General features: G+C 58.4%; 1 protein-coding gene across 1 annotated transcript; it reads right to left on the reverse strand.

The window, feature by feature from the left end:
- Window positions 1-1,450: 1,450 nt before the first annotated feature.
- SRRT (serrate, RNA effector molecule) lies at window positions 1,451-13,309 on the reverse strand (the record flags this gene model as incomplete). Its single annotated transcript, XM_075585133.1, has 6 exons — window positions 1,451-1,732; window positions 1,841-1,940; window positions 2,018-2,107; window positions 3,850-4,018; window positions 7,074-7,267; window positions 13,141-13,309. Coding segments are annotated over 6 exons (798 nt in total), but the record flags the coding sequence as incomplete, so codon positions are not given.
- Between the last annotated feature and the right edge of the window lie 1,539 nt (window positions 13,310-14,848).

Genomic DNA, 14,848 nt, shown 5'->3' on the forward strand with positions numbered 1-14,848 from the left:
CACAGACACGACGGAGACACAGACACGACGGAGACGGAGACACGAGGGAGACAGAGACACAGACACGAGGGAGACGGAGACACGAGGGAGACGGAGACACAAGGGAGACGGAGACACAGACACGAGGGAGACGGAGACACGAGGGAGATGGAGACACGAGGGAGACGGAGACGGAGACACGAGGGAGACGGAGACACAGACACGACGGAGACAGAGACACAGACACGAGGGAGACGGAGACAAGGGAGACGGAGACACAGACACGAGGGAGACGGAGACACGAGGGAGATGGAGACACGAGGGAGACGGAGACACGAGGGAGACGGAGACACAGACACGAGGGAGACGGAGACACGAGGGAGACAGAGACACAGACACGAGGGAGACGGAAACACGAGGGAGACAGAGACACAGACACGAGGGAGACGGTGACGGAGACACGAGGGAGACGGAGACACAGACACGAGGGAGACGGAGACAGACACAGACACGAGGGAAACGGAGACACAGACACGACGGAGACACAGACACGACGGAGACGGAGACACAGACACGAGGGAGACGGAGACACAAGGGAGACGGAGACACAGACACGAGGGAGACGGAGACACGAGGGAGATGGAGACACGAGGGAGACGGAGACACGAGGGAGACGGAGACACGAGGGAGACGGAGACACGGGGGAGACGGAGACACGGGGGAGACGGAGACACGAGGGAGACGGAGACACGAGGGAGACGGAGACACGGGGGAGACGGAGACACGGGGGAGACGGAGACACGGGGGAGACGGAGACACGGGGGAGACGGAGACACGGGGGAGACGGAGACACGGGGGAGACGGAGACACGAGGGAGACGGAGACACGAGGGAGACGGAGACACGAGGGAGACGGAGACACAGACACGAGGGAGACGGAGACACCGACACGAGGGAGACAGAGACACAGACACGAGGGAGACAGACACGAGGGAGACTGAGACACAGACACGAGGGAGACAGAGACACAGACACGAGGGAGACGGAGACAGACACGAGGGAGACGGAGACACAGACACGAGGGAGACAGAGACACGGGGGAGACGGAGACACGGGGGAGACGGAGACACGAGGGAGACGGAGACGGAGACACGAGGGAGACGGAGACACAGACACGAGGGAGACGGAGACGGAGACACCGACACGAGGGAGACGGAGACAGACACGAGGGAGACGGAGACAGACACGAGGGAGACAGAGACACAGACACGAGGGAGACGGAGACACAGACACGAGGGAGACAGAGACACAGACACGAGGGAGACAGAGACACAGACACGAGGGAGACAGACACAGACACGAGGGAGACGGAGACACAGACACGAGGGAGACGGAGACACAGACACGAGGGAGACGGAGACACAGAGACACAGAGACACAGAGACGCAGAGACGCAGAGACACAGAGACGTCTTAATCATGGAATCTATTTATTCAACAAAACAATGTGAGCTTCGGCTAATGTTCAGGTTACACAGAATTAATACAAAAATAATACCGAGCGTGGGGGAAAGGGGGCGCTCCAACCTGACAGGGCCCCCCCGAGAAGGGAGCCCCCCCCCCCCGAGAAGAGAGGGGGCAGTGCAAGGGACGGGGGAGGCAGTTAAAATGAGGGAGGATTAAAAGAAATCCACATCTTCGGGGGCATCGAGGTCTCTGTATTCAATGATGCTGCGGGGGTCTCCTCTCATCATCCTGCGGGGGAGACGAGGGCGTGAGGCGGGGGCAGGGGGGAGGGAAGGTGGAAGGAGGGGTTTGGGGGGCAGGGGATGAGGGCGTGGGATAGGGAGATCGGGTCCTCACCTGTTTCGGGGTTTTCCTGGATATCCTCCTCCTTGACCCCTGAAGGCATCGTAATTCCCGCGTCCCGCACCGTAAGGACCAGGGGGGAACTGAGGGGCACCTGTGGGAAAAGGACATACTTAATACCACTGGATGCTACACACTTACTGCTATCACGCTGTCTTCACACACACTTACCTCCATAGCCCAGGACAGGCGGGCGAGGCTGAGCGTAGGATAACAGCGCCTGAGGTGCCTGGTGTGGGTACAGGAGCCCAGGGGCCAGTGCTGAGGGGACAAGAGTAACAGGGTGACACGTCTGTCCCTCCCCCCGCAGGGTGACACGCCTGTCCCTCCCCCCGCAGGGTGACACGTCTGGCCCTCCCCTCGCAGGGTGACACAGTGACACAGACAGAAGGGAGCTATGAGCCTGTCCCTCCCCCCGTAGGGTGACACAGTGACACAGACAGAAGGGAGCTATGAGCCTGTCCCTCCCCCCGCAGGGTGACACAGTGACACAGACAGAAGGGAGCTATGAGTCTGTCCCTCCGCCCGCAGGGTGACACAGTGACACAGACAGAAGGGAGCTATGAGCCTGTCCCTCCCCCCGCAGGGTGACACAGTGACACAGACAGAAGGGAGCTATGAGCCTGTCCCTCCCCCCGCAGGGTGACACAGTGACACAGACAGAAGGGAGCTATGAGTCTGTCCCTCCCCCCGCAGGGTGACAGTGACACAGACAGAAGGGAGCTATGAGCCTGTCCCTCCCCCGCAGGGTGACACAGTGACACAGACAGAAGGGAGCTATGAGCCTGTCCCTCCCCCCGCAGGGTGACACAGTGACACAGACAGAAGGGAGCTATGAGACTGTCCCTCCCCCCGCAGGGTGACACAGTGACACAGACAGAAGGGAGCTATGAGCCTGTCCCTCCCCCGCAGGGTGACACAGTGACACAGACAGAAGGGAGCTATGAGTCTGTCCCTCCCCCCGCAGGGTGACACAGTGACACAGACAGAAGGGAGCTATGAGACTGTCCCTCCCCCCGCAGGGTGACAGTGACAGACAGAAGGGAGCTATGAGCCTGTCCCTCCCCCCGCAGGGTGACACAGTGACACAGACAGAAGGGAGCTATGAGACTGTCCCTCCCCCCGCAGGGTGACACAGTGACACAGACAGAAGGGAGCTATGAGCCTGTCCCTCCCCCCGCAGGGTGACACAGTGACACAGACAGAAGGGAGCTATGAGTCTGTCCCTCCCCCGCAGGGTGACACAGTGATACAGACAGAAGGGAGCTATGAGTCTGTCCCTCCCCCGCAGGGTGACACAGTGACACAGACAGAAGGGAGCTATGAGCCTGTCCCTTCCCCCGCAGGGTGACACAGTGACACAGACAGAAGGGAGCTATGAGACTGTCCCTCCCCCCGCAGGGTGACACAATGACACAGACAGAAGGGAGCTATGAGTCTGTCCCTCCCCCCGCAGGGTGACACAGACAGAAGGGAGCTATGAGTCTGTCCCTCCCCCCGCAGGGTGACACAGTGACACAGACAGAAGGGAGCTATGAGCCTGTCCCTCCCCCCCGCAGGGTGACACAGTGACACAGACAGAAGGGAGCTATGAGTCTGTCCCTCCCCCCGCAGGGTGACACAGTGACACAGACAGAAGGGAGCTATGAGCCTGTCCCTCCCCCCCGCAGGGTGACACAGTGACACAGACAGAAGGGAGCTATGAGCCTGTCCCTCCCCCGCAGGGTGACACAGTGACACAGACAGAAGGGAGCTATGAGCCTGTCCCTCCCCCCGCAGGGTGACACAGTGACACAGACAGAAGGGAGCTATGAGTCTGTCCCTCCCCCCGCAGGGTGACACAGACAGAAGGGAGCTATGAGTCTGTCCCTCCCCCCGCAGGGTGACACAGTGACACAGACAGAAGGGAGCTATGAGTCTGTCCCTCCCCCCGCAGGGTGACACAGACAGAAGGGAGCTATGAGTCTGTCCCTCCCCCCGCAGGGTGACACAGTGACACTCACCTTGCCCCGTGCCGGTGACAGTGACGGTGGGCGGGCTGGGCTTCACCTCGGGCAGGGCGGGCCTCTTACTGTCCATCAGGAAGTTGTTGAAGAACACGACCTCTTTCTTCACTTCCTCGATCTTCTCTCCGTGCTTGTTGAAGATGTGTTTGCGCACAAACTCGGGGCCCTGGCATAAGGGGAATATGGGAACGGCGTTAACTCCCCACGCTGGCACTACCCTTACACCCACATCATGCCAGGCTGCCATCACCTCTTACCCCCAACCGGGACGCCAAAAACACGGCCTCGTGCCCACACCCTACGTGAAGGAACGCAGGGAGCACAGGTGACCGGAAGGTACATAACACACGAAGATAAAACACCGACGCTGCAATTCTGTGTGAAACGCAGGGGGGCCGGAGACATGAAATCCCACCGACGCTGCAATTCTGTGTGAAACGCAGGGGGGCCGGAGAGATGAAATCCCACCGACGCTGCAATTCTGTGTGAAACGCAGGGGGGCCGGAGAGATGAAATCCCACAGACGGTGCAATTCTGTGTGAAACGCAGGGGGGCCGGAGACATGAAATCCCACCGACGCTGCAATTCTGTGTGAAACGCAGGGGGGCCGGAGAGATGAAATACCGACGCTGCAATTCTGTGTGAAACGCAGGGGGGCCGGAGACATGAAATCCCACAGACGCTGCAATTCTGTGTGAAACGCAGGGGGGCCGGAGACATGAAATCCCGACGCTGCAATTCTGTGTGAAACGCAGGAGGGGCCGGAGAGATGTAATCCCACCGACGCTGCAATTCTGTGTGAAACGCAGGGGGGCCGGAGAGATGAAATCCCGACGCTGCAATTCTGTGTGAAACGCAGGGGGGCCGGAGACATGAAATCCCGACGCTGCAATTCTGTGTGAAACGCAGGGGGACCGGAGACATGAAATCCCACAGACGCTGCAATTCTGTGTGAAACGCAGGGGGGCCGGAGACATGAAATCCCGACGCTGCAATTCTGTGTGAAACGCAGGGGGGGGCCGGAGAGATGAAATCCCACCGACGCTGCAATTCTGTGTGAAACGCAGGGGGGCCGGAGACATGAAATCCCACCGACGCTGCAATTCTGTGTGAAACGCAGGGGGGCCGGAGAGATGAAATCCTGACGCTGCAATTCTGTGTGAAACGCAGGGGGACCGGAGACATGAAATCCCACCGACGCTGCAATTCTGTGTGAAACGCAGGGGGGCCGGAGACATGAAATCCCGACGCTGCAATTCTGTGTGAAACGCAGGGGGGCCGGAGACATGAAATCCCGACGCTGCAATTCTGTGTGAAACGCAGGGGGGCCGGAGACATGAAATCCCACAGACGCTGCAATTCTGTGTGAAACGCAGGGGGGCCGGAGACATGAAATCCCGACGCTGCAATTCTGTGTGAAACGCAGGGGGGGCCGGAGATGAAATCCCACGACGCTGCAATTCTGTGTGAAACGCAGGGGGGCCGGAGACATGAAATCCCACCGACGCTGCAATTCTGTGTGAAATGCAGGGGGGCCGGAGACATGAAATCCCACCGACGCTACAATTCTGTGTGAAACGCAGGGGGGCCGGAGAGATGAAATCCCACCGACGCTGCAATTCTGTGTGAAACGCAGGGGGGCCGGAGAGATGAAATCCCACCGACACTGCAATTCTGTGTGAAACGCAGGGGGGCCGGAGAGATGAAATCCCGACGCTGCAATTCTGTGTGAAACGCAGGGGGGCCGGAGACATGAAATCCCGACGCTGCAATTCTGTGTGAAACACAGGGGGGCCGGAGACATGAAATCCCACCGACGGTGCAATTCTGTGTGAAACGCAGGGGGGCCGGAGAGATGAAATCCCACAGACGGTGCAATTCTGTGTGAAACGCAGGGGGGCCGGAGACATGAAATCCCACCGACGCTGCCATTCTGTGTGAAACGCAGGGGGGCCGTAGATGAAATCCCGACGCTGCAATTCTGTGTGAAACGCAGGGGGACCGGAGACATGAAATCCCACAGACGCTGCAATTCTGTGTGAAACGCAGGGGGGCCGGAGACATGAAATCCCGACGCTGCAATTCTGTGTGAAACGCAGGGGGGCCGGAGTCATGAAATCCCGACGCTGCAATTCTGTGTGAAACGCAGGGGGGCCGGAGACATGAAATCCCGACGCTGCAATTCTGTGTGAAACGCAGGGGGACCGGAGACATGAAATCCCACAGACGCTGCAATTCTGTGTGAAACGCAGGGGGGCCGGAGAGATGAAATCCCGACGCTGCAATTCTGTGTGAAACGCAGGGGGGGCCGGAGAGATGAAATCCCACCGACGCTGCAATTCTGTGTGAAACGCAGGGGGGCCGGAGAGATGAAATCCCACCGACGCTGCAATTCTGTGTGAAACGCAGGGGGGCCGGAGACATGAAATCCCGACGCTGCAATTCTGTGTGAAATGCAGGGGGGCCGGAGACATGAAATCCCACCGACGCTGCAATTCTGTGTGAAACGCAGGGGGACCGGAGACATGAAATCCCACAGACGGTGCAATTCTGTGTGAAACGCAGGGGGGCCGGAGATGAAATCCCACCGACGCTGCAATTCTGTGTGAAACGCAGGGGGGCCGGAGATGAAATCCCACCCCAGCATTGCAGTGTTTTTTCTTCTTGTTTTATGCACTCACCGGTCACCTGTGCCTCCCGCACTCTTCATCCTTATCACTCCCACCCAAAGAGGAAGGGCTCACCTGGGGCCGAGCAGCAGTTATCGGGTACAAATGTATCGTTTAGTTATTACACTTGTTCACTATTAAGTGTTATTGTCACTGCACCATTAGTGTGTTATTGTCACTGCACCATTAGTGTGTTATTGTCACTGCACCATTAGTGTGTTATTTGATGCCACGTGGCACTTTTTGCCACTAAACACGCTCACTGGAGCGCCAGGTGAAGTTCTGTTCACTTCCACCCCCTCCGTGCCAGGCTGCCCCAACCCCGGGTCACCCAGTAACGTAAAGGTGGAGGGCACAGACTGGCAACAAGGAGCCGCCTTCTACCCAGAGTCCCGCGTGCCAACTACCGTAAAGCAACCCCAGGGCAGTGCGCCCCAGTCCCGCTACTCGCCCCTTCCCTCGCCCTCACCCCCCGCACCCCAGTACAGTGCGCCCCAGTCCCGCTACTCGCCCCTTCCCTCGCCCCTTCCCTCGCCCTCACCCCCCGCTCACCTTAAACTTCTTGCCGCTGAGCGGGCACAGCCACTTCTCTTTGCCCTGCTCCTGGGTATTCGCCGTCACAAACTTCTCCACCTCCTGCTCGGGGTCCTTCTTCCCCATCTTCACCGCCTCGTCCTCGGAGAGGGTCTCCCGCACCGAGAACAGGGGCAGCAGCTTCTCCTCAAACGTCTTCTGCCACTCGGACACTGCCAGGGAGGGAGCGCGTGCGGGGGGGGGGGGGGGGGGGGGGGGCGGGGGGAGAAAAAACACGGCGTTATGCAACGGTGGTCGCGCCTCGCGCTTCCTGCAGGCTGCAACCGGCTGCAGAGAGAGCCGGATCTTGTTCACACGCCGTAACGCGCGCAGCCGCAACCAAGCCCAGACAAATATTATCTTTTTCACATGGAGACCGCACGCACACACGCACGCACACGCACACGCACGCGCACGCACGCACGCAGAAGAGAACGACAAACCAAGAAAGAAGGTCGCAGGCGGAGCTGCGCTCGGGCTCTCTACGGATGAATAATGTGGCGATAAAAGTATAGTTTTATTAATATAAATGAATATATAAGGGCCGCCGCTGTCCTGCTCTTATAGCGATATCAGCGCCTGTGACAGTCCCCTCTGTAACTGCACGAACCCTCCACAGAAGCGCTCACGGTGATATAATAATCAGCGGTTACCCCGGTACTGAGCCATACCCCAGCCCCACTTAGGGGCATGTGTAAAAGTGGCTTCGGGACCGCAATTAGCACTTGGGATACACCGATTGGCTGACTTCATCTGTACCTGTAACACAGCGGTGCGCAAACTGGGGGGCGCGAGATTATCTGCGGGGGGCGCGAGATTATCTCTTAAATTAAATGCCCGGGAAGCAGCGTAGGCCTCGGTAACCCTCACTTACCACGGTTCTACCCGTCTTCTGGAGACGCGTCGCCATGGCAACGTGATGTCATGACGCCCAGAACCAAGGTAAGAGAGGGGGGGGGGGGGGGCGCAGAGCGCAGGACATCCGGCAGGGGGCGCAGGGGAAAAAGATTGCGCCCCCCCTGCTGTGACACACCTACGCCTGTCACAAACGTCCCCTAACATTAGGGGAACTGATCACAGAACCACACTCGTCGTGGCCACCGGTACCAGCACAGCCCAAACCCAAACGTGCACATACCTGGGTGCGCGGGCGCCGGAGGGAACGTGTACATACCTCGGTGCGCGGGAGCCGGAGGGAACGTGTACATACCTCGGTGCGCGGGAGCCGGAGGGAACGTGTACATACCTCGGTGCGCGGGAGCCGGAGGGAACGTGTACATACCTGGGTGCGCGGGAGCCGGAGGGAACGTGCACATACCTCGGTGCGCGGGCGCCGGAGGGAACGTGCACATACCTCGGTGCGCGGGAGCCGGAGGGAACGTGTACATACCTCGGTGCGCGGGAGCCGGAGGGAACGTGTACATACCTCTGTGCGCGGGAGCCGGAGGGAACGTGTACATACCTGGGTGCGCGGGAGCCGGAGGGAACGTGTACATACCTCGGTGCGCGGGAGCCGGAGGGAACGTGTACATACCTCTGTGCGCGGGAGCCGGAGGGAACGTGTACATACCTGGGTGCGCGGGAGCCGGAGGGAACGTGTACATACCTCGGTGCGCGGGAGCCGGAGGGAACGTGTACATACCTCGGTGCGCGGGAGCCGGAGGGAACGTGTACATACCTCGGTGCGCGGGAGCCGGAGGGAACGTGTACATACCTCGGTGCGCGGGAGCCGGAGGGAACGTGTACATACCTCGGTGCGCGGGCGCCGGAGGGAACGTGTACATACCTCGGTGCGCGGGAGCCGGAGGGAACGTGTACATACCTGGGTGCGCGGGAGCCGGAGGGAACGTGTACATACCTCGGTGCGCGGGAGCCGGAGGGAACGTGTACATACCTCGGTGCGCGGGAGCCGGAGGGAACGTGTACATACCTCGGTGCGCGGGAGCCGGAGGGAACATGTACATACCTCGGTGCGCGGGAGCCGGAGGGAACGTGTACATACCTCGGTGCGCGGGAGCCGGAGGGAACGTGTACATACCTCGGTGCGCGGGCGCCGGAGGGAACGTGTACATACCTCGGTGCGCGGGAGCCGGAGGGAACGTGTACATACCTGGGTGCGCGGGCGCCGGAGGGAACGTGCACATACCTCGGTGCGCGGGAGCCGGAGGGAACGTGTACATACCTCGGTGCGCGGGAGCCGGAGGGAACGTGTACATACCTCGGTGCGCGGGAGCCGGAGGGAACGTGTACATACCTCGGTGCGCGGGAGCCGGAGGGAACGTGTACATACCTCGGTGCGCGGGAGCCGGAGGGAACGTGTACATACCTCGGTGCGCGGGAGCCGGAGGGAACGTGTACATACCTCGGTGCGCGGGAGCCGGAGGGAACGTGCACATACCTCGGTGCGCGGGAGCCGGAGGGAACGTGCACATACCTCGGTGCGCGGGAGCCGGAGGGAACGTGCACATACCTCGGTGCGCGGGAGCCGGAGGGAACGTGTACATACCTCGGTGCGCGGGAGCCGGAGGGAACGTGTACATACCTCGGTGCGCGGGCGCCGGAGGGAACGTGTACATACCTCGGTGCGCGGGCGCCGGAGGGAACGTGTACATACCTCGGTGCGCGGGCGCCGGAGGGAACGTGTACATACCTGGGTGCGCGGGCGCCGGAGGGAACGTGCACATACCTCGGTGCGCGGGAGCCGGAGGGAACGTGCACATACCTCGGTGCGCGGGAGCCGGAGGGAACGTGTACATACCTCGGTGCGCGGGAGCCGGAGGGAACGTGTACATACCTCGGTGCGCGGGCGCCGGAGGGAACGTGTACATACCTCGGTGCGCGGGCGCCGGAGGGAACGTGTACATACCTCGGTGCGCGGGCGCCGGAGGGAACGTGCACATACCTCGGTGCGCGGGAGCCGGAGGGAACGTGCACATACCTCGGTGCGCGGGCGCCGGAGGGAACGTGCACATACCTCGGTGCGCGGGCGCCGGAGGGAACGTGTACATACCTCGGTGCGCGGGCGCCGGAGGGAACGTGCACATACCTCGGTGCGCGGGAGCCGGAGGGAACGTGTACATACCTCGGTGCGCGGGCGCCGGAGGGAACGTGCACATACCTCGGTGCGCGGGCGCCGGAGGGAACGTGTACATACCTCGGTGCGCGGGCGCCGGAGGGAACGTGTACATACCTCGGTGCGCGGGAGCCGGAGGGAACGTGTACATACCTCGGTGCGCGGGAGCTGGAGGGAACGTGTACATACCTCGGTGCGCGGGAGCCGGAGGGAACGTGTACATACCTCGGTGCGCGGGCGCCGGAGGGAACGTGTACATACCTCGGTGCGCGGGAGCTGGAGGGAACGTGTACATACCTCGGTGCGCGGGAGCCGGAGGGAACGTGCACATACCTCGGTGCGCGGGAGCCGGAGGGAACGTGCACATACCTCGGTGCGCGGGAGCCGGAGGGAACGTGTACATACCTCGGTGCGCGGGCGCCGGAGGGAACGTGCACATACCTCGGTGCGCGGGCGCCGGAGGGAACGTGTACATACCTCGGTGCGCGGGAGCCGGAGGGAACGTGTACATACCTCGGTGCGCGGGAGCCGGAGGGAACGTGTACATACCTCGGTGCGCGGGAGCCGGAGGGAACGTGTACATACCTCGGTGCGCGGGAGCCGGAGGGAACGTGTACATACCTCGGTGCGCGGGCGCCGGAGGGAACGTGTACATACCTCGGTGCGCGGGAGCTGGAGGGAACGTGCACATACCTCGGTGCGCGGGAGCCGGAGGGAACGTGCACATACCTCGGTGCGCGGGAGCCGGAGGGAACGTGTACATACCTCGGTGCGCGGGAGCCGGAGGGAACGTGTACATACCTCGGTGCGCGGGAGCCGGAGGGAACGTGTACATACCTCGGTGCGCGGGAGCCGGAGGGAACGTGCACATACCTCGGTGCGCGGGAGCCGGAGGGAACGTGTACATACCTCGGTGCGCGGGAGCCGGAGGGAACGTGCACATACCTCGGTGCGCGGGAGCCGGAGGGAACGTGCACATACCTCGGTGCGCGGGAGCCGGAGGGAACGTGTACATACCTCGGTGCGCGGGAGCCGGAGGGAACGTGTACATACCTCGGTGCACACTGAACACGGGACTCCCGAGACAGCAGCTTAGCATAGACTACGCCCCCCAGTGGCCAGGCAAGTACCACGCTGCACAGATAGGGCACACTGACCACGGGACTCCCGAGGCAGCAGCTTAGCATACACTACGCCCCCCAGTGGCCGGGCACGATACTAATTCACCCGGTAACTTAGATACAACAGATTTGTTCAAAAAAATAGGTTGGCCATCTTTTTAGAAAGGAAGAGTCTACGGGGATATCCCTAATAAGTAACACGGGAAGGACGCTGATCCCGGGAGGAATCCGATGGCCAATTCCTGGAGTCAGGAAGGAATTTATTCTCCTTCTTAAGCCGAGGCGGCGCGTGTCCCCGCAGCGTACGCCATAGCGGTGGCGCTGCAGCAGGCAGCGGGGACCCAGCCTTATGAGATATCATCAGATCATTTGCGCTGGGGGGTTGCGTTTGCGTTCCTTTGCATCAATATACTGTCAGTCGGATTTAGGATAAAGTATCTGTCGCCTGAATTTAGCGTAGGTTGAACTTGACGGACGCACGTCACTTCAACCTCATCTACTATGCAACTACCCCTACATACATATATACTATGTAACTACCCCTACATACATATATACTATGTAACTATATATTTATTTTTGATTAATAAAAATATATTTTTATCATGGCATTATCTATCACTAGAGAGCCCGGGTGGCAGTCAGTCTGGGACCTTCCTTCTTGGTTTATGACACACGAGAGCTACACTAATACATTCAGGCGCTCATAGCGGGTGTGACAAGACCAAACATGAGCATCATAACCCTAAACCTGAGCGACAAATGAATATCTGCCCCTTACCATCTCTGAAACATGCAGTGTGTGATGTCAGAACATGTCATTCTGTGACACGCGGTGTGTGATGTCAGAACATGTCATTCTGTGACACGCGGTGTATCAGCAATACACCCCCATCTGGCCCCTATAAGTGGGACATATAGGGAAACCCACCGGTTACGCTCTCTCTGAGGACGAGCATGAACCAGGAAAAAGTCCTGACCTGTTAAACGCCCCAAATGTTTAACCAATGGCAGCTCATTAACTCCTGCAGCACCAGATAGATTAAAATACGTAATATCTCATGACCTTATCATGACAGAGTATCTATACACTGATAGTGATCACGCCGCGCTGTATAATGATGCCGAGTATCTATACACTGATAACGATCACGCCGCGCTGTATAATGATGCAGAGTATCTATACACTGATAACGATCACGCCGCGCTGTATAATGATGCAGAGTATCTATACACTGATAGTGATCACGCTGCGCTGTATAATGATGCAGATTATCTATACACTGATAATGGCCACGCTGCGCTGTATAATGATGCAGAGTATCTATACACTGATAGTGATCACACAGCGCTGTATAATGATGCAGAGTATCTATACACTGATAATGATCACGCCGCGCTGTATAATGATGCAGAGTATCTATACACTGATAGTGATCACGCTGCGCTGTATAATGATGCAGAGTATCTATACATTGATAATGATCACGCCGCCCTGTATAATGATGCAGAGTATCTATACACTGATAGTGATCACGCCGCGCTGTATAATGATGCAGAGTATCTATACACTGATAGTGATCACGCTGCGCTGTATAATGATGCAGAGTATCTATACATTGATAATGATCACGCCGCCCTGTATAATGATGCAGAGTATCTATACATTGATAGTGATCACGCCGCGCTGTATAATGATGCAGAGTATCTATACACTGATAATGATCACGCTGCGCTGTATAATGATGCAGAGTATCTCTATACAAAGAATGAATATGCCGCTCTGTATAATGATGCAGCGTATCTATACAGAGATGATGATCACGCCGCGCTGTATAATGATGATGAGTACCTTCCCCGTGTGACACACGGTTGGGCGGGAGAGGTCCTCTCACGTGGAACATGCCGCAGCGGGCGGGCATCTCGTCCTCACACGGATATTCGCAGTTATTGTAATAATCAACGGAGTGAACAATACGGAGATAAAGGAGAAGCTTGTCCAGCACCTGCGGAGAGACGGGGGATCAGCGCCAGTGCCACACACACACACACACACACACACACACACACACACACACACACTGAACAATACGGAGATAAAGGAGAAGCTTGTCCAGCACCTGGGGAGAGACGGGGGATCAGCGCCAGTGTCACACACACACACACACACACACACACACACACACACACACACACACACACACTGAACAATACGGAGATAAAGGAGAAGCTTGTCCAGCACCTGGGGAGAGACGGGGGATCAGCGCCAGTGTCACACACACACACACACACTGAACAATACGGAGATAAAGGAGAAGCTTGTCCAGCACCTGGGGAGAGACAGGGGATCAGCGCCAGTGTCACACACACACACACACACACACACACACACACACACACACACACACACACACACACACACACACACACACACACACACACACACACACACACACACACACACACACACACACACACACACACACACACACACACACACACACACACACACACACACACACACACACACACACACTGAACAATACGGAGATAAAGGAGAAGCTTGTCCAGCACCTGGGGAGAGACGGGGGATCAGCGCCAGTGTCACACACACACACACACACACACACACACACACACACACACACACACACACTGAACAATACGGAGATAAAGGAGAAGCTTGTCCAGCACCTGGGGAGAGACAGGGGATCAGCGCCAGTGTCACACACACACACACACACACACACACACACACACACACACACACACACACACACACACACACACACACACACACACACACACACACACACACACACTGAACAATACGGAGATAAAGGAGAAGCTTGTCCAGCACCTGGGGAGAGACGGGGGATCAGCGCCAGTGTCACACACACACACACACACACACACACACACACACACACACACACACACACACACACACACACACACACACACACACACACACACACTGAACAATACGGAGATAAAGGAGAAGCTTGTCCAGCACCTGGGGAGAGACGGGGGATCAGCGCCAGTGTCACACACACACACACACACACACACACACACTGAACAATACGGAGATAAAGGAGAAGCTTGTCCAGCACCTGGGGAGAGACGGGGGATCAGCGCCAGTGTCACACACACACACACACACACACAGACTGAACAATACGGAGATAAAGGAGAAGCTTGTCCAGCACCTGGGGAGAGACGGGGGATCAGCGCCAGTGTCACACACACACACACACACACACACACACACACACACACACACACACACACACACACACACACACACACACACACACACACACACACACACACAGACACACAGACACACTGAACAATACGGAGATAAAGGAGAAGCTTGTCCAGCACCTGCGGAGAGACAGGGGATCAGCGCCAGTGCCACACACACACACACACACACACACACACACACACACACACACACACACACACACACACACACACACACACACTGAACAATACGGAGATAAAGGAGAAGCTTGTCCAGCACCTGCGGAGAGACAGGGGATCAGCGCCAG

This window comes from Ascaphus truei, unplaced genomic scaffold, assembly GCF_040206685.1.
Source record: "Ascaphus truei isolate aAscTru1 unplaced genomic scaffold, aAscTru1.hap1 HAP1_SCAFFOLD_946, whole genome shotgun sequence".
NCBI lineage: Eukaryota > Metazoa > Chordata > Amphibia > Anura > Ascaphidae > Ascaphus > Ascaphus truei.